General features: G+C 32.4%; 2 protein-coding genes and 1 long non-coding RNA gene across 3 annotated transcripts; 2 read left to right on the top strand and 1 right to left on the bottom strand.

The window, feature by feature from the left end:
* Positions 1-2646: 2646 nt before the first annotated feature.
* On the top strand, positions 2647-4467 carry LOC125418754 (uncharacterized). Its single transcript, XM_048463162.2, has 2 exons — positions 2647-3015; positions 3438-4467. Exons 1-2 carry the CDS (start codon positions 2651-2653, stop codon positions 4303-4305), a joined length of 1233 nt encoding a protein of 410 aa, XP_048319119.1. The 5' UTR covers positions 2647-2650; the 3' UTR covers positions 4306-4467.
* A 5175-nt stretch (positions 4468-9642) lies between these two features.
* LOC132800295 (uncharacterized) lies at positions 9643-13963 on the bottom strand. Its single transcript, XR_009635298.1, has 2 exons — positions 13613-13963; positions 9643-10448 (listed from the first exon to the last, which is right to left on the bottom strand). It is a non-coding gene; the product is annotated as an uncharacterized LOC132800295 (long non-coding RNA).
* Positions 13964-19123: 5160 nt separating this feature from the next.
* LOC107428263 (uncharacterized) lies at positions 19124-20981 on the top strand. The gene is made up of 2 exons (XM_048462815.2): positions 19124-19493; positions 19920-20981. The coding sequence occupies exons 1-2, from the start codon at positions 19135-19137 to the stop codon at positions 20785-20787; spliced, it is 1227 nt and encodes a 408-aa protein (XP_048318772.2). The 5' UTR covers positions 19124-19134; the 3' UTR covers positions 20788-20981.
* The last annotated feature ends 363 nt before the right edge of the window (positions 20982-21344 follow it).

Here is a 21344-nt window from a genome sequence, read left to right as displayed (position 1 = left end):
AACACTTCACCTTTTTATAATATTGTAATAAAAAAATATATTAAATATTAATAATAATTTAAATGAAAAAATGTAATGCTTATCCACTTGCGATCCACAATAGAGTTAAACTGAAGAGAAAGATTAATCTCACTGTTTTATGTGCCGACCAAAGCATTTCATATAAAAGAATGAGCTAATCTCACGGTTTTATGTGCCGACCAAAGCATTACACATAAAAGAATGAGCTAATCTCACGTTTTATGTGCCGACCAAAGCATTACATATAAAAGAATGAGCCTTAAAATACTTTATTGTAAATATCAGGTAAATAGAATGTTAAATTCCATTATTGAAATGTGAACGTTAATTATGTGTGTTACATAATTATAGACAGTCTATACACATAATTTTTTTTAATATTTTTTTTCACTAGAATTGCATAATCATCACATATGTCAACAAATTCACTTGTTATTTTATTTAAGCATACTGTATGTCGATATGGCACAATAATACAGCAGACTAAGCATTAGAGATTGATCATAATATCTGTAGATCAATATGTGCTAAGACCAAAATATTTTAAGGAAGCCTACAACCAAAAGAACAACAATATATGTCTCTCAATTATATATATATATATATATATATATAACAATGATCCACATGTATGTATTGTGCACAATATAATTCCAAAAAATGTACATTATATAATATGGATATTATTGTAAATGACAAACTCCCATTAATCCATTGCTTATTAAACAAATTCATAGATTAGCTTTAATGGTGGGTTTGTCACCATGTTATAGCAATCATGTACATAATAGAATGAGATTCGCAATAGAATGATACAATTGTGAAATTACCAAAACATTTTTGGTAATAAAACAAAGTGTACACCAAAAAACATATATCATAGTCACAAAATCACACCACATACTCTACCTTTATAATAAATGAAGTTGCAAGTATTTGGCTAATATTGTTTCACGAAACAACTCCTACTGCCATAATAAAACATATTCAATATTGGATCTTTTGTCATCAACACATTCATATAATTTGCATTGTCTCATCTAAATGTGTAAGATCTATTGGAGATCGGAAAAAGAAGAAGAAGAAGCAAACACTCCCATTGATCCTCAATATCTTCCATAATCAAATTTGAAATACCACTGTCATAAGGCTGGTTTAAGTCCAAAATTAGGCATATACACTGATTAGTTCATCTTCCAAATAAATTCCTGCTAATAGACCACATAGTCTACAAGTATGAAAGATCTTGAACCCCGTGTAACTTTTTTTTCTAAAAATATCCTCAAAGGTTTTGTCTTAATTGACTATTGGTTCCTCAATAACGTCAAGAATAGGAACATCCAAAGTGGAAATAAACATATTTTCTTCCTCAAATCAAGCTCTATTATCAAATGCATAACAAGGGAAGTCATGAATATCCAACATTATCATTAATTACGACATATCACCATATAAATCAAGTTGATACAAATTGCCATATGGATTTTCAGGTCCTAAAATACCATCTTGATACAACTTTACCACCTTCGAAAGAAAATTATATCATCAAATATAATGAAGAATCATTCCCAAAATCAGGTGCAAATGGGAATGAAAATTTAGACATCTATTTAGAATATTTGGATTTTAATTTTATTTTTATTCCCCATTATTAACTTAAGAAACCAATTTATAAACCTGCCGTTCGTTCCATTCATTGTTAGCGAGTTCCTAATTGCAGCGTTATATTCCAGTCTCACAAATAATATTGGGAATGGTTTTATTTTACTTTTCAAGCCACGCTTTGCAGGCTTAGGGTGATTGTGAAACCCGAACTTTCCAAGCAGGTAATACCATCTTTCATATGAATTAAAAATGCAAGTCTGAGTTTGAATTTATTATAATTCAATGGGATATAAACTTTAAAAAAAATTTAAAAAATTTGAATTTATAGACTGCTTGGAATTTTAATTAACTTTAATATTAGAATTAGATATAGTTTAAACCAACAGAACATGACCACCTGGAGGAATGGACTAGTCTAGAATACTAGATTCTCTTTCCTTTTCTTTAAGAAGAGAGCTTCTTTGTTAATTGAGATGTGAAGCTTCCTAATAAAAGCATTATACCTGCTATAAATTAGTATTTCTAGGTTGACTAAAAAATATCAACGTCATATTATCTTTTAGAACACGGAAATTCATGTACAGAGAAATTTTGATAAAAAGAGAGATATGGGTGAGACTTTGATCCTTTAGAATAAAGGGCCAGAGGAATATATTATAAACACTTTAGGTTTGAAACGTATGTTTGTTGTTTGGTGCAACTCTGAAGTACATATGCAGTTTCCAACTCTTAACAAAGTACTTTCCTTGATACAGAAAATGATTTTTTTAAATTATAGTTTAAGCCAACAACCATTTTATCTTTTAGAACTAATTAATTATTTAATGGCCAAGCTTAATCTTCAAACCACATAATTTTAATTAGTCTTTAATTGGCTTAAGAAATGAAGCTTGACTTGGTCATCCCAAACTAATAAACATTAAAGAAATTCCGTTTCCATTGAATAAGTATGCATTCTTTCACTTATTACTACATTGTAAAAGTGTGTGTGTGTATATATATATATATATATATATACGTATTTATGTATGTACATATACACACAAGAGAAAGATTAATTAAGCAATTAGTAGAGAACATGTATGTGACAAGGCCTCTGTCACTTTATAGAAGGTCTCCTGAGTGTCTCACAGAGCCACCTCCAGAGGGTCCAAATTCTGGGTATCTTGTACTCTTGGATGAAGAAGCTGAGACAACTTGTTGCTTTGGATTATGCAAGGCATGTTATATCAGAGACCTGCCGTTCCCTCAGAATAAGGATCTGACAATAACATATCAAGAAGGAGAACATTACCATGCCAATTATGAAGTTCTTTTCATTCCAGTTCTTAATCAGCCTTTATCCTCCAAGCAATACTATGTCATACGCCGGAAAGGGAAACATAAAGGGTATGTACTTTTGTATTTATTTTTCACATATTTATATTGTCTTTTCTGTAATTTTTATACTGTCTTTTTCTTTGATAAACTGCTCGTGCCTTTGGCGTCTAAGAAAACTCAAGGTCAGAGAATTACAGAAAAACAGAGTACAGAGAATTGAATTGTATTATTGAATGCTAATGAGAAATCCGATTTATTACTTATTAGATAAGCTAAACCAAGTCTAGACTAAGATGATCCAAGACTTTCTAGCTGAGCATGTTCTGTCTTAACAGTTTCTCAATTTTCATTGGGATGCATTATTCTCTGGTCTAAAATAACTTCTCAAAGGAACTACTTATCATCTTTGAAATATTCCATTTATATCTATGTATATAAAATAAAATAAAGTAGATATAAGTTTTAAATCCTAAATAATTGGTAATTTGTAGGAAAGCATGCACAAATTCAAAGGAAGAGGACAAGTCCAACTGCTGTTGCTTCCCTTGTGTTAAAGATGTTAAACCAAGGGCATTGGAACCCACAGATACTTACCAGCAAGTTGAGATATCTCATAGCAAGTGTTGGGGGTTTTCAGCAAAATCTGTTGCTCCAGATGGGATTCCTCCTTACTATTTGAGGAGGATATGTTGGGATGTTTGTAAGGGAACACCCAAAAATTACCAACTAAATGAAGCTGCAGGCCTCAACTCTTCTCTTCGAAATCGTCTCCCACACTTCAACTTCTCCTTATTAGGTAGTGAATCATCTTCTGAACCAGTTGTTGTTGGGAAGTGGTATTGTCCTTTTGCATTTGTACATGAAGAAGAAATGGAGTTGAAGGATCAGATGAAGAGATCTACATTTTATGAAGTTATACTTGAGCAGAGATGGGATAAGATTTTTGCATGCGATAATACAGAGATGACGAAGACCGAGGTGGGTTTTGTAGATGTTATTGTTCAAAAAGAAGAGGTCTTCATTGGTGGACTTGTTGGGGATGGTAAAAATGTGATCAGCAATGGGGTAATGTGGTTTACTCCGGGTAGTGATGGTGAAGGAAAAGAGAAAAGAGTGGGCTTGAGTATGTTAGTTGTTGAGAGAATGAAATGGGAGGAAGAAAGAGTTGGATGGAAGGCTGGTGGAGAAGGACAAGTGAGATTGAAGAGTGCAGTGGAGTTTGAAGGAATAGATGAGTATTGGACAAAATTTGGTTGTTTTGTGTTGGTGGAGAGGTTTGTGTTTAAAAGAATGGATGGCAGTACTGTGTTGACTTATGATTTTAAGCACACCCACCAGATTAGGTTCAAATGGGAATGAGAATTTCTTATTTAATTTAGGACATCCAAGTGTTGTACTTTATATATGTGAATATGCATTCCAAAAGTTTCTTTCCAGGTTTTTGTTTCTGATTTTGTTTTTACATTGTAGTATACATGATTACCACAGAGTTCTTTGATATATGAATTTGGTTCATGGAAATTAACATTATGTAAATTGTGTGTCATTTCAAAAGATTGCCAAGTGCTAACATACATCAAAAGTTCTCTACATCCTTGGTCGTTCTTTAAGGCTAAAAAAAATCTGATTTTTTATTGTCTTGCTGTGTCGGAATGAGCAAGAAATCCTAACAACTGAACATCAACAAGCACAAATTAAAGGCATTAGTATATCTTAATGCTGAATCAAACTGAGCTAATTGCAAAACTCGGTTCATAAGCTGCAGTTAAGTATTCCTTATCCCATTTCATTGGGATATAGTTTTCTAAGAAAGATTTTACAAAAATTGAAAAATCATTGGTGTACCTATAAGCTTAATGCGCTCTAAGCTTAATGTGAAACAGTGTAACTATAAGCTTAATGCACTCTAATCATTGTAAATGAATATTTCTGGCTGCGCTTAAGCTTAATATTTAGGACATCTAAGTATTGTAATATATATATATATATATGAATATGCATTCCAGTTGTGTTTTATTTATTTATTTATTTGTTATATATATATATATATATATTTAGGACATCTAAGTGTCGTAATTTATATATATATGAATATGCATTCCAATTGTTTTTTTTCCTGGTTTTTGTTCTTATTTTTGCATTGCAGTATATGTGATTACCACAGAGTTATTTGATATATGAATTTGTTTTGTGGAAATTAACATTATGTAAATTGTGTGTCATATCAAAAGATTGCAAAGTGCTAACATACATCAAAGTTTCTGGACCTCATGGTTTGTTCTTTAAGGCTAAAAAAAAATTTTATTTTTCATGGTCCTGCTGTCACGGAATGAGCAAGAAATCTAATGGTTAACGTATATGAGCAAGAAACCTAATAGTTAATGTATACCATTAGATCAAAATTATTAAAAAGTTTATTATTTTTAAAAATTTTTGTCAAAAAAAATTTATTTGGGGAATACGAAGTGTTAATCTTAGAAAACAATTCAAATCTACTTAAGTTATTGTAGCTGATCAATTCAATTATTAATATTACTATAAGACTTAGAAGAATGTGCCAATCCAAAGTCAACTAAGGGGTTGTTGAAGATGTTAATACAAATATAAAGGTTTTCAATAACATATTTTGGCATTATCATGTTATATGCCTTTTCTTTTTCGACAACTTGTTAATTATTTAAGTTTTGAAGAAGAAAAACTATTTATCACACGGGACGGTAAATTCGTTACTAAGTACCTGTAAACTAGCTCCCAATGTAAATGTTGACATGATAATTGCTAATGATTCATATTTTGAATTGAATAAAAAAAAATTAAAAAAAAATATTAAATTAATTTAACAAAAAAAAAAAGTATTTCCAAAAAAAGAAAAAGAAAAGAGAAATTCAAATTTGTTAATTAAGACCTGGACCCCAGTATCAAACTTGGGCCCAACTTCTTGGTAAGCCGAGATGTTATAGCCCAAAATTTTTCTAGCACATATGGAGCCTACTACTGCAACCAAATAGTGAACTGGGCCGATAACCGATCACGTGAGTTAAACGTGACTGTCGAGCCCTATAAGGGCAGAAAACCAAACTGAGTTGGCTCTGAGTTGGATTCCCGATTCGTGGAGTCAACATGGTCGTCGGCGATAAGGTGGTTGACATTCGGACCGACTCGTTTACTGGAACTCCCTTCTTTCTAAAATTCTGAGAGTGAAGATGGAAAGTGCATTATATATAAATTGAAAATGAAGCATTTGCAGAGGGTAGCAAGTGATGTAGGCAGTTGGGGAGGCTTTGATTGCTTATTTTGTATGCATTCTTTGTTTCATTAGCAAAGGTCAATCAAAGTTTGAGTTTTCTTTGAATAAAGCTTTGCATTTAATTAGTAGAAGAAAGCTAATATATGCATTTTATTGCACATGATTTTTTTTTTTTTTGGGCCCCTTAATTTTATTGTCGCAATTTGTTAGGGGAAAAAAAAAAAGATTTAGTCTTAATTTTTTTTTATTATGTTTTCTTATGAGTGTCTTACGATAAAAAATTGCATACTATTAGCTAAACAAAATCAATACGACTTTTGTTTGACATTTATTCTATCAATAACAATAGGCAGGCATTTTCCATGATCTACATACCACTTTATAAGCAAACATCACTATAGTAGGTGAAAAAGCCATTATCCTTAATTTGTATAATTAGAATCAACAAATGAATTAAATTCTACTCTCTGCTATCAAATTTTCTTAAGCAGCTTACCAAGCTATAAATATATAAACCCATTTCTGCCATGGCCCCCAAAACTAATGAACCCTTTATATAATTTTATAGTACACACGTATACTTGACACATGTCCATACATATGTCACAAAATGCATTTATATTTTAGGTATGTCCACACACATGTCACAAAACTCACACACACATATATGACACATGGCAACATTTGTCACTTTTCTATAATATTGTAATAAAATAATATATTAAATATTAATGATAGTTTAAATAAAAATGCAATGCTTATCCAGTCGGGTCCACAATGGAGTTAAACGGAAGAGAAAGATTAATCCTGTTTTATGGGCCAACCAAAACATTATAAAAGGAAATTTGGCCCAATACCCTCATAGGACCGTGGTTAATGACTGTTGCCCCCTTTCTTGATATCTTTTTTGTTCTACCCCCTTAATATCCATTGTAACCTTCAAATAAAAAAAAATTACTTACATATCCTATTATATTTTAAACCAAACAAAAATCAACTTTTTCTAAACGTCTTTACACAAATACACAAATACAAAAAACCATGCAAGGAGAGAAAATTGGATGACTGTACCCCCAAAATTTCCTAAACGTGTCTCAAATTTTCCAAAAAAATGTGATGGACTGTACACCCTCGGTAATTACCGACGAAACCGTCGGTAATTTTTCCAGAGCGTATGTTTTGGTTACCGACGATTTCCTCGGGAATTACCGAGGGTGAACAGTCAACCAATTTTTTTGCAAAATTTGATACGCTTTTATGAAATTTTGGGATTTTCTCTACTTAGTATAATTTTAGAATCCCTATTTGCCATGTTTTTGCATTCAACACACGTTATGGGACTTGTGGGGCCCAAAAAATTGGTAAAATGTTATGGACTGTACACCCTCGGGAATTATTGACGAAATCGTCGATAATTTTTCCAGAGAGTATTTGTTGGTTACCGACGATTTCCTCGGGAATTACCGAGGGTGAACAGTCATCCAATTTTTTTACAAAATTTGATACACTTTTATGAAATTTTGGGATTTTCTCTACTTAGTATAATTTTAGAATCCCTATTTGCCATGTTTTTGCATTCAACACACGTTATGGGACTTGTGGGGCCCAAAACATTTGTAAAATGTTATGGACTATACACCCTAGGGAATTACCGATGAAACCGTCGGTAATTTTTCTAGAGGGTATGTGTTGGTTACCGACGATTTCCTCGGGAATTACCGAGGGTGAACAGTCATCCAAATTTTTTGTAAAATTTGGACACTTTTATGAAATTTTGGGATTTTCTCTACTTAGCATAATTTTAGAATCCCTATTTGCCATATTTTTGCATTCAACACACGTTATGGGACTTGTGGGGCCTAAAAAATTGGTAAAATGTTATGGACTGTTCACCTTCGGTAAATACCGACGAAACCGTCGGTAATTTTTCCAGAGGGTATGTGGTTACTTACCGACGGTTTCCTCGGGAATTACCGAGGGGGTACAGTCATCCAATTTTTTTGTAAAATTTGAGACACGTTTATGAAATTTTGGGATTTTCTCTCCTTAGTATAATTTTAGAATCCCTATTTTGCATGTTTTTGCATTCAACACACGTTATGGGACTTGTGGGGCTCAAAAAACTTGTAAAATGTTATGGACTGTACACCCTTGGTAATTACCGACGAAACCGTCGATAATATTTCCAGAGGGTATGTGTTGGTTACCGACGATTTTCTCGGGAATTACCGAGGCTGAACAGTCATCCAATTTTTTAAGAAAATTTGAGAACTTTTTAAGCAATTTTGGGATTTTCTCTACTTAGTATAATTTTAGAATCCCTATTTGCCATGTTTTTGCATTCAACACACGTTATGGGACTTGTGGGGCCCAAAAAATTGGTAAGATGTTATGGACTGTACACCCTCGGGAATTACCGACGAAATCGTCGGTAATTTTTCCAGAGGGTATTTGTTGGTTACCGACGATTTCCTCGGGAATTACCGAGGGTGAACAGTCATCCAATTTTTTTGCAAAATTTGATACACTTTTATGAAATTTTGGGATTTTCTCTACTTAGTATAATTTTAGAATCCCTATTTGCCATGTTTTTGCATTCAACACACGTTATGAGACTTGTGGGGCCCAAAACATTTGTAAAATGTTATGGACTGTACACCCTCGGGAATTACCGATGAAACCGTCGGTAATTTTTCTAGAGGGTATGTGTTGGTTACCGATGATTTCCTCGGGAATTACCGAGGGTGAACAGTCATCCAATTTTTTTGCAAAATTTGAGACACTTTTATGAAATCTTGGGATTTTCTCTCCTTAGTATAATTTTAGAATCCCTATTTTGCATGTTTTTGCATTCAACACACGTTATGGGACTTGTGGGGCCCAAAAAATTGGTAAAATGTTATGGACTGTACACCCTCGGGAATTACCGACGAAACCGTCGGTAATTTTTCCAGAGGGTATTTGTTGGTTACCGACGATTTCCTCAGGAATTACCGAGGGTGAACAGTCATCCTATTTTTTTAGAAAATTTCAGAACTTTTTAAGCAATTTTGGCATTTTCTCTCCTTAGGATAATTTTAGAATCCATATTTTTCACTTTTTTGCATTCAACACACCTTAGGGGACTTGTGGGGCCCAAAAAATTGGTAAAATGTGATTACCATAGGGTTTCGGTAATTACCAACGAAACCTTCGGTAATTTGTGAATCAAAAACAAATTGAACGTTTTCATTTTTTAATGCCGTTTGATCACTTACTTTGCCAGAATTTATCATTAATAATGCTACATTTAGCATGTTATTGGTTGGAACACACATGATTGAAGTTGCCAGATGGAATTGTTGTGAGTCTTTTACGACGGTGTACAAATGTCAATTACCGATGATGCATTGGTCATTACCATTGGGCAGTAATATCATCCATGCAATAGTAAGAAACATACAAACAACTGAACCAAAAACTGAAGACGGAATGATATGTTATCAAAACAATACGACAAATGAATTTGACAATAAAAGAACACATAAAGCCAACGTCTATTATGCCAAAACACACGTTACGCGGTTGACCAACTAATTGCATTCCTGACTACATTTCATACACATGCATACCACATAACATGGCCTCATTGTCTGAATATATCATCATGCAATTGATGGGCGTTCGTTTCAGTGGTGCTGTTGGTTGTTAGTGCTATCAAGAGGTACGGCGGCGGAGCATGATCGTCTGCTGTGACCAACCTGTTTGCACCTCCCGCATCTATATTGATGACGCTCCTCTCCTTGAGATTGAATCCTCTTCTTTCTCGGTCTTCCTGACTGTTTGCCAATTTGAGGTGGAAGTACAACCTGGTTTATGACATCATCTGGAGCATGCCATTGACTTTTATCTCCAAGTGGATATATGGTTTCCGAATACGCATCACGGAGTGAGTCAACTGAGTAATGCACCGAGCAAAGGAAATATGGAGAAATATGTCGATGCTTACATACTTCAATTGCATGGACACAAAGAAATCCATCAATGTCGAATTCCTTGCATGAGCATGTCTTATTTTCAAAGTTGACTACTCCAACAAACATGCCATAGCCAACAATTTGAAACTTGTATAAGTTCAATGGAATAACACGTAAGCTTCTGCCATTATTTGAGCGCTCTTGCATGATATTTTTCAACCAATTAGTAACAAGAGTTTGCATTGCAGCTGCGTTATTTCGACGTTCATACCCTTTGTTGATTAATTCTTCAATAATGTCTGCAAACAAAACAGCTCAAAGACATTACAAACTCTAGTATTGCCTTTCCTCCTCATGATAATTATAGTAGACCATGCCTTCTAACGCAAGGAAAAAAAACTGCTAAATTATAACAAAACCAATATAATATCAACCAATATAATATTAAACACAGTAATCACATAATAAAAGCATTAAAAGTTAACTAAAGACTATAACTGTGGATATTTAGATATCATAAAACATCAACAGCAAGTAGACTTCTCATATAAAACATTTAATATGTCCCCAAGGAGATAATAATCATCAAATGCGGCTCCTACCATGGACCTACCAATAATCCAAACCACAACAGCTGTGGTCCTTGTGGTCCTTAAAATTTTGAATAGAAACCTAAAGTGAAAGAGCTTCATGATATCATAATATGCTGACAACACAAATACAATTGAGTGAATAATCTTCCACCACTTCCTTTCACCCTAAAGAGAAAAAAGTTCATCCCACATAACAAATAGCAGGGAGGATTGAGCATTTCTTAAAAATTAACAATGTTTCAGAACATGTGACAAATAAATTGCTTAATTTTTAAAATCCTAAAAACTAGTTATTAAGTGCACATGAGAAAAAAGGTTCTTAGATAAAGGTGGAAATTATCATAGTTTTCTATTATTATCATACGTTAACCTTTCATTGCATCTTTTAACATGAAGTGCAGAGGGAAATGATTCCACAACATCATAACTGGAGTTTGAGTTAAATCAATAAATGAAAGCCCCAATGGACTATTTAAATCAATAAACATGTATGAGAAATGACTAAATTAGAAGGGGATAAATACAAAAGATATCAACAAAGAAAATGGAGAACAATATATGTGAAGTATCTCTTTGACACAAGAATAATTTACTTGAATAAAAGATATTAAAGTAATAATAATAATATAAATAAAAATAGAAAGAAAAATGCATGCTGATACAAAAAAATAAAGGAAAAACAAAGTGCATTTACATTGGATATTAAGTGTTATGAAGCGGTACGAATGCAAATACTTTAAATCGAAAAACTCATTCATAGAACTCAAAGAAAGGCACTGAAAACAATATCACTAAACAATTCACTTCATAAACCATGATTAATGCTGCAGAATAACACTACCCCAGGAAAACTTAACTCGTAGAGCCCAAATCCAACTAAAGCTACCAAAGGAACAGCTGAAAGTGGACTCAAAAACTTGAAGAATAGATATAGAAAATCTAATTAACAACAGCTTCAGAATTCCAATTGTTTGTAGGACAAAACTATTTTGGAGAAAACATTAAAAGGCATCAGTGCAAACACTCAACAGCCTTAACAAATATTTGACAATAGTTTTTGTAGTGGAGTTCTATTACTTCACTTTCCTCTCTATTTTCTTCAATCTATATTCCTAGCCAAACCACTGAAAACCATTCTGAATAGGATCATTACAAAATTGTTCAAGACGGTGATAAACAAGATTGGCACACGTCCTATGTATGCACAATCATACAAAGAAACTAAAAGATATTACGTGTTACTGTTTGCATTTAGATGGAAATTTCAATTTTTAAATAAAGAGAAGTACTAAAACAAAAGTTAACATCACACTGATAGAACATATTCTCTAAATGAATCAAAGAAACCAAGTTGGCCAGGAAGAGTTTCCAATAACCTACTAAACGGGTGGCTAATATTGATTTAGATTTCCCATTTTCAAAAGAAAAAGTCAAAGAGTAGTTTTAAATTCTCCAAGATTCTTCATATGCTATCACCATTAATGCAAGTACCTTAAACATTTTTTAGCACAAGAAGAATTATGTGTATCATGCAATCAGATTAATCCAATAAAATAACCAATATCAACCAGGAAGACCAGATTGTTTATACCTTTATGTACCTTCCAAATTTAGTTCCTTGATCTTTTCTAATAGTGGAACAACAGGCTCTATGACAATATAGATAGCAACCTTTGTTGTATTACCACAAAAAAGTTTTAGTCTCCATACTATAAAGGAATGATAAAATATTTGGTTGTTTGACCTGAAAAGAACAAAGTGACCTTTTTATACTAGTAGGTATCGCAGAAAAATTCCTTTACAGAAGGCTAGTAACAGAAGGATAAAATAGCTAGACAGGGAAACAAAACATGTATTAAAGCTTTAGAAAAATAGGCATACTATCAAACAAAATCTATGGACTCTGAAAAAACAACCATGTTGAGTTAATGCTTGATAAAATAAAAAATTTAAACATTTTGTTACAAAAATATTACACTTAAATTTTATCAGATTATTGGATTTCAAATTTCAGGGATGTGAGAATCTTTCATATCAATTCCCTCTTTGATTTTGAAAGGTGTATGTGACAAGAAAATCCACAATGCATCAATCCGCTAATGTCTAAATTAAAAAAAGTAGCAACCAAAATATTGAAAATTGCAAATAGAAGAATATTTAAACCAATCCAAGAAACCAAAGAGAATAAGAACTTTCTTAAGAAAAATACTAACCACATCAAAGAGTAAAACAGATGAGAACTTATAGTTCTGAGACACTTTACACCATTACGACCAGCAGCTAAATGTCCATCTTGGGCATTACTTCCAGAAAGAAAAAATATACATATAACAGATCCATCATCCTAAAATGCCAATTAAAAGTATATCAACATATCATGTATTTATATATATAAAATTTTCTTAGATTAGAGGAACTGGAGATTGAAATTCGTAATTGACGTATAGGAAATAGCCAATAATAAGATCTTAGGAAGATCTGAGCATATAGACACATCCAAGACTTTAACAGAACAAGTTATGGAATAGCTTCACTACTAAAATTTTCTCTTCATTTGTATGAGCAAAAGCATTATATAATTTCTACCACACACACACACAACCCAATAAAACATATCAACAAACTGTTAAAATGCATATGATTTTGGCCCCAAATAATAAAACCCAAAAATAATAGCATTCTAAAAACAAGTTCAGTAATTAATAATTACTATATCCCATGTATAAGATCCATTAACTTAATATTTTCAATTGTAATAATCAACAAAATTTCCAGAACAGCTAATAAAAATAAAAGTAAAAGCAAACCCAAAAAACCGAACGGAACAAAAAGTAAAAGAAGATTTAAGGGGGCTGAATGATCATCGTCACCTGATGAGGTTATTGTTTTAGTTGTCTCAGTGAGTCAGTGAGAAGCAGAGGAATGGGAAGAGTGGTGAGAAGAAGAAGAAGCAGAAGAAGAAAAGGAAGGAGGAGTTTGTTGTAGACCAGCTCGTCGACTCTGAGGCTAAGACCTAGAAGGGCATGACAGAGCTGATTGCTGAGCCTTGGATGCTTCCTCCACTCGCTCCTCCTCCTAAAGAACTCCGATTGTCCCAAAATGCTTCGCCATTCTCTCTCACTTTCTCTTCCTCTTCTTCTTCGTGCTCCGTTTAGGGGAAAAATGGCGTAACCTTACATCTTCATTCTTCCTTTTCACATTTGCAAAGGGTAATATGGGAATATTTGAAAATAGAAGGGTAAAACAAAAAAGGTTGGAAACGGGTGGGTAGTTTTCATTAGAGCCTTTAAAACAAGGGTATTGGGTCAAATTCCCCCATTATAAAAGAATGAGCCCAAAAATATATCATTGTAAATAAATGGTCCAATCCCTTTATTAAAACCTAAAATTTAATTAAGTGAGTTACATGAGACAGTTCACACACATAAAAATTTTAACATTCTTCTATTTTTTTTTTAATATATTACCTAAATTAGAAACTATTCAAATTCCCCCATCTTCTATGGTTATCACATATGTCAACAAATTTACTAACTATTTTTTTCTAGGTTTACTATATGCATGCCAACAGAGCACAACAATGAGTGATGAAAAAGTCGATTACTTCAGGGAAATGTCACCGATAATATCAGATATTGGCGAGTGGCAACATCGACAGAGGAGGAAAAAAATTTCTCGAGTGAAAACTGTTTTTGACACCGAGTATCGAAATTGACAGTGCAAACTTTTGACTGGGAGAGAAAATCGTGAGCGACGAGAGTTTACGGGGGGAGTTGATGGGAAATTGTTACAATCTTTTAACCGAAAAATGGATAATTATAAAAATGGAGAAAGGGAACATGGAAAGTTCCCGTTAGTTTTGTGGGCCCAATATCTATATCTCAATCAACTCTAAGCCTAGCCCAAAGTGTTTGTTTCACGATATCTCTTTTATGAATTATCCTTATCACGAGCCGTCTTTGTTGTCTTTATCGTTCTTTTTTTTATTTTTTATTTTTTATTTTGTTGAATTTTTTTTTCACAAATAGTTTTGCATGTGATAGAATTATAATAGAAAATTAAAATATTAAACCACCTTAGTTATTTTAAAATCACGTTAATTTGTTTTTATCGATAAACTATTATATAAGAATAGATGATCCAAATACTGTATCATTTTCTTTCCCAATAAAAGATAGAAAGGTGGCAATCTATGTAGGATAGCAGGGAATATTTCTCTAATATATATCTTTTGCTAATAAATATTTCTCTAATGTAATTGAAAAATATACACTTTTTGTTTTAATTAAAAAAATATATTTGTTGGATAATCCAATTAGCATAATTAAAAAAAAAATTTGTATAATTGGCATTTATTGTCTATATTTAAATATATCAAAGAATTTTCTATATTTTGGTGCTAACAAATAATATATATATTTTTAATTATAATAATTTTTAATATTTATAGATTAATTATTATATTTTTTATATTACTTTACTATATTAATTATCTCATAAGCAAAAATTTGTACTCTAAATTAAATATTTTATAATTTTTATAATTTTATCAACATTTTCATCGATATTTCTATAAAACTCTTGATATTTCTATCGATATTGATATTTTTATTACTGACAACAAGACAACAAACTAAGCAGTAGAGATTGATCAGGTTACCTTTGGATCAATATATACATACGTTGAAAACAAAATATCTTAAGCAAGCATACAACCAAAAGAATAACAATATGTGTCTCTTTATTTTATATATATATATATATATATATCTATATGTATAACAATGATCCTCATTTATGTATTGGTCACAAGACAATACTAAACAATGCACATTATATAACATGGATAGTATTATAGATTACAAACCCCCACTAGCCTGCTACTCTTTAAACAAATCTATAGGTTTGCTTTAATAGTGGATCTGCTATCATGTTATAGCAGCCATATACACAATAGAATGAGGTTTGCAATAGAATGATACAGTTACAAAATGATCACAAAATATTATTAGTCATAGAACAAAATGTGCACCAAAAAGCATGGTATCATAGTCCCGAATCATGCCACATACTCTACCTTAACAATAAATGAAGTTGTAAGTGTTTGTCCAATACTATTTTACGGAACAACTCCTACTGCCATGATAAAACATATTCAGTATTAGACCTTTTGTGATCAACACATCCATATAGTTTGCATTGTCTCATCTAAATGGGTAAGAATTGATGGAGATCAACAAAAAATATGAAAACACTCCCACTGACCCTCAATATCTTCCATAATCATATTTGATATACCACTGACATGAGGCTGGTTTAAGTCTAAAATTAGGCTTATAAACTTATAGTTCATCTCCCAAATCAATTCTTGCTAATAGACCACATAGTCTATAGGTATAAAAGATCTTTGAACCCTCTACAACATTTTTTTTTGAAACATATCCTCGAAGGTTTTATCTTAATTGACTTTTGGTTCCTCGAAAATATCAAGAATAGGAACATCCAAAGTGGAAATAAACATATTTTCCTTCTTAAATCAAGCTTTATTATCAAATGCATAACAAGGGAAGTCATGAATATCTATATTATCATTAATTAGAACATATTACCATATAAGTCAAGTTGATACAAATTGCCACACAGATTTTTAGATCCTAAAATACCATCTTGATACAACTTTACTATCATTAAAAGAAAGCTATATCATCAAATATAATGAAGAAACATTCAATAACCAGTGGCTAATTTTAACTTGCCTATCCTAAAATGATATTTACTTTTACTTTTGATATATACATATTGCTTAAGATTGGTTAACCTCATTTTGTTTGTCATTCCCTGCGTTCTCTTGTGATTCCTTCAACTTCCAACAATTGACTTTCTTATGACTAAACTTATGGTTATAGTTGCACTTTCCATTGAAAAATTCTTTCTTATTGCTTGTCGATGGTGAGCCATAGTTGTGCCAATTGGACTTGACACCATATCCTTTCATTCCATGTCCTTTTTTTAGAGAATTTGGTTTAGGTTGATCCCTTTGATCTGTCACAACAACTATGGACCTTGGCCTATTTTTATTAACATCATCTTCTTCTTTAACAAGAATAGCTATCATCTCTTCCAAAGTCTACTTAACTTTTTAAGTTTTTTTAGCTTGACCTAATATGGTCAAACTAAGATGGAAGACTTTGTATTATGGTATAGGTTGGATATTTCATATTAATCACCATATTGAGGGCTTTGAACTTTTGATAATAGGAGGAAAGTTTCATCAAATGCTCGCTTACACAATTCACTCCATAATACATAGCATTGTTCAACGAATTGATATAGTGATGTTTTTCATTTTTATCAAACTTGGTAAATTGCTTACTAATATTTTCCAGGAGCTTCTTAGCAGTATCAACTTTGGAATCATTCACACCATTTTTCATGGTCATCATACAACACTTATTGGAGTGCTTCCAATCTTCAACAACCTTTTAGCCTCTGCAGTACTTTGATTATTAAGTATCTAAGGTGGATTAATTTCCATGGCCAAGTCTAACTTCATAAGAGCCAAATTCATTATCAAAATATCTCTCCATTTTGGTAATTAGTCCTATCTAACTTTGTCATGATATTTATACACAGAATAGTAGGGGTTGCTCCCAACTATGAAATATTAGAATATAGAAATGCATTAAGTGGCAAAAAAATGCGAAGGCTATCTTCAAGTTGTGCTAACAATTTGAAGATAATTAGATTTGTGTGAACAAAGGAATGATGTGGTTTACAAGTTGTGAAGGTGGAAGATAAGAAATGAGAATAGGGTTGAGTAAGTTAATTGTCGAGAGAATGAAATGCGAGGAAGAAAGAGTTGGATGGGTTGGTGGGGATGAAAAGGAAGTGAAGGTAAAGAGAACAGAGGAATATGGAGGGGAAGATAATGGGTGAAGGAAATTTGGTTGTTTTGTGTTAGTGGAAGAGAATGGATAGAAGCATTAGTGGAAGATAATGGATAGAAGCATTGTATTTGCATATGATTTTAAGAATCATTTCCAAAATCAGGTGCAAATGGGAATGAAAATTTAGACTTCTATTTAGAATATTTGGATTTTTAATTTCATTTTTATTCCTCATTGTCAACTTAAGAAGCCAATTTATAAACCTGAAGTTCCATTCATTGTTAGCGAGTTCCTAATTGCATCGTTATTTTCCAATCTCAAAAACCTTGAGAATGGTTTTATTTTACTTTTCAAGCCATGTTTTGCAGGCTTAGGGTGATTGTGAAACCCGAACCTTCCAAGCAGGTAATACCATCTTTCATATGAATTAAAAAATGCAAGTTTGAGTTTGAATTTATTATAATTCAATGGGATATTGTTATAAAAAAATATAAATCAAATGAAAGTTCACATTCCATAAGCTTAAGTTTTTAGAATCAGTGGTATTTTAACATAGTATTAGAGCCAGAGATCCATGAGATCCTGAGTTCAAAATTTAATAACTCCATCCAAAATAATAAATAAATGAAAAATATGTGTAAGAACCGAGAAAGAAAGTCCAAATATGTAAGGACTTAGAAAGAAACCCCAAAAGAGGTGTGCTTACATTTGAGGGGAAGTATTATAGAAAAATATAAATAAAATAAAAGTTCACATTCCATAAGTTTAAGCTTTTGAAATCAATGGTATTTAAACAGATATAAACTTATAAAAGAATTTAAAAAAATTTAAATTTATTTGCCTTAATTTTTTTGTTTTCCATTTAATTAATTTTAATATTAGAATTAGATATAATTTAAACTAATAGAACATGATCATCTGGAGGAACAGACTAGTCTAGAATACTAGATTCTCTTTCCTTTTCTTTAAGAAGACAGCTCTGTTAATTGAGATGTGAAGCTTCCCAATAAAAGTATTATATATGCAATAAATTAGTATTTCTAAGCTGACTAAAAAAGATTAACGTCGTACTATCTTTTAGAACACGAAAAGTCATGTATAGAGAAATTTTGATAAAAAGTGAGATATGGGTGAGACTTTGATCTTTAGAATAAAGGGCCGAAGAAATATATTATAAGCACTTTAGGTTTGAAACGTATGCTTGTTGTTTGGTGCAACTCTGAAGTACATATGCCGTTTCCAACTCTTAACAAAGTATTTTCCTTGATACAGAAAATGATTTTTTAAATTATCGTTTGAGCAAACAACCATTTTATCTTTTAGAACTAATTAATTATTTAATGGCCAAGCTTAATCTTCAAACCACATAATTTTAATTAGTCTTTAATTGGCTTAAGAAATGAAGCTTGACGTGATCATCCCAAACTAATAAACATTAAAGAAATTCCGTTTCCATTGAATAAGTATATATTCTTTCACTTATGACTACATGTGTATATATATTGATGTATGTATATATACACGCAAGAGAAAGATTAATTAAGCAATTAGTAGAGAACATGTATGTGACAAGGCCTCTGTCACTGTATCGAAGGTCTCCTGAGTGTCTCACAGAGCCACCTCCAGAGGGTCCAAATTCTGGGTATCTTGTGCTCTTGGATGAAGAAGCCGAGACTACTGTTTGCTTTGGATTATGCAAGGCATGTTATATCGGAGACCTGCCGTTCCCTCAGAATAAGGATCTGACAATTATATATCGAGAAGGAGATAATGTCAATTATGAAGTTCTTTTCATTCCAGTTCTTAATCAGCCTTTATCCTCCAAGCAATACTATGTCATACGCCGGAAAGGGAAACATAAAGGGTATGTACTTTTGTATTTGTTTTCCACATATTTATATTGTCTTTTCTGTAATTTTTTTTTACTGTCTTTTTCTTTGATAAACTGCTCGTGCCTTTGGCGTCTAAGAAAACTCAAGGTCAGAGAATTACACAAAACAGAGTAGAGAGAATTGAGTTGTATTATTGAATGCTAATGAGAAATCCGATTTAATACTTATCAGACGAACCAGACAAAGATTATCCTAGACTTTCTAGCTGAGCATGTTCTGTCCTAACAGCCTCTAAACAGTTTCTCAATCTTCATTGGGATGCATTATTTTCTCAGGTGTAAAACAACTTCTCAAAGGGACTACTTATCATCTTTGAAATATTCCATTTTTATATATGTATATAAAATAAAAACAAATTAGATATAAGTTTTAAATTCTAAATAATTGCTAATTTGTAGGAAAGCATGCACAAATTCAAAGGAAGAGGACAAGTCCAGCTGCTGTTGCTTCCCTCGTGTTAAAGATGTTAAACCAAGACCATTGGTCCCCACAGACACTTACCAGCAAGTTGAGATGTTTCGTAGCAAGTGTTGGGGGTTTTCAGCAAAATCTGTTGCTCCAGATGGGATTCCTCCTGACTATTTGAGGACGAAAGGTTGGGATGTTCGTAAGGCAACACCCAAAAATTACCAACTAAATGAAGCTGCAGGCCTCAACTCTTCTCTTCGAAATCGTCTCCCACACTTCAACTTCTCATTATTTGGTACTGAATCATCTTCTAAACCGGTTGTTATTGGGAAGTGGTATTGTCCTTTTGCATTTGTACATGAAGAAGAAATGGAGTTGGAGGATCAGATGAATACGTCTACATTTTATGAAGTTACACTTGAGCAGAGATGGGATAAGATTTTTGCATGCGACAATACAGAGATGACGAAGACCAAGGAGGTTTTTGTAGATGTTATTGTTCAAAAGGAAGAGGTCTTCATTGGTGGAGTTTTTGGAGATGGTAAAGATGTGATCAGCAATGGGGTAATGTGGTTTACTACGAGGAGTGATGGTGAAGGAAAAGAGAAAAGAGTGGGCTTGAGTATGTTAGTTGTTGAGAGAATGAAATGGGAGGAAGAAAGAGTTGGATGGAAGGCTGGTGGTGAAGGACAAGTGAGATTGAAGAATGCAGTGGAGTTTGAAGGAATAGATGAATATTGGACAAAATTTGGCTGTTTTGTGTTGGTGGAGAGGTTTGTGTTTAAAAGAATGGATGGAAGTACTGTGTTGACTTATGATTTTAAGCACACCCACCAGATTAGGTTCAAATGGGAATGAGAATTTCTTATTTAATTTAGGACATCTAAGTGTTGTAACTTATATAGATGAATAAGCATTCCAATAGTTTCTTTCCAGGTTTTTGTTTTGATTTTATTTTTGCATTGTAGTGTACGTGATTACCACAGAGTCCTTTGATATATGAATTTGTTTTCTGGAAATTAACATTATGTAAATTCTCTGTCATTTCATAAGATTGCCAAGTGCTAGCATACATCAAAAGTTCTCTACATCACTGCTCGTTCTTTAAGGCTAAAAAATCTGATTTTTTATTTTCTTGCTGTGATGGAATGAGCAAGAAATCATAACAATAGGACAGCAACAAGCACAAATTAAAGGTATTAGTATACGTCAATGCTGAATCAAACTGAGCAAATCGGAAAACTCGGTTCATAAAGTTAAGTATTCCTTATCCCATTTCATTGGGATATAGTTTTCCAAGAAAGATTTTACAAGAATGAAAAATCATTGGATGTAACTATAAGCTTAATGTGAAACAGAGTAACTATAATCTTAATGCACTCTAATCATTGTAAATGAATATTTCTGGCTGCACT

The sequence above is a fragment of the Ziziphus jujuba genome, chromosome 12 (genome assembly GCF_031755915.1).
Source record: "Ziziphus jujuba cultivar Dongzao chromosome 12, ASM3175591v1".
Taxonomy (NCBI): Eukaryota; Viridiplantae; Streptophyta; class Magnoliopsida; order Rosales; family Rhamnaceae; genus Ziziphus; species Ziziphus jujuba.
Note: the sequence above shows the minus strand (reverse complement) of the source record. Positions and strands in the feature narration are given on the sequence as shown.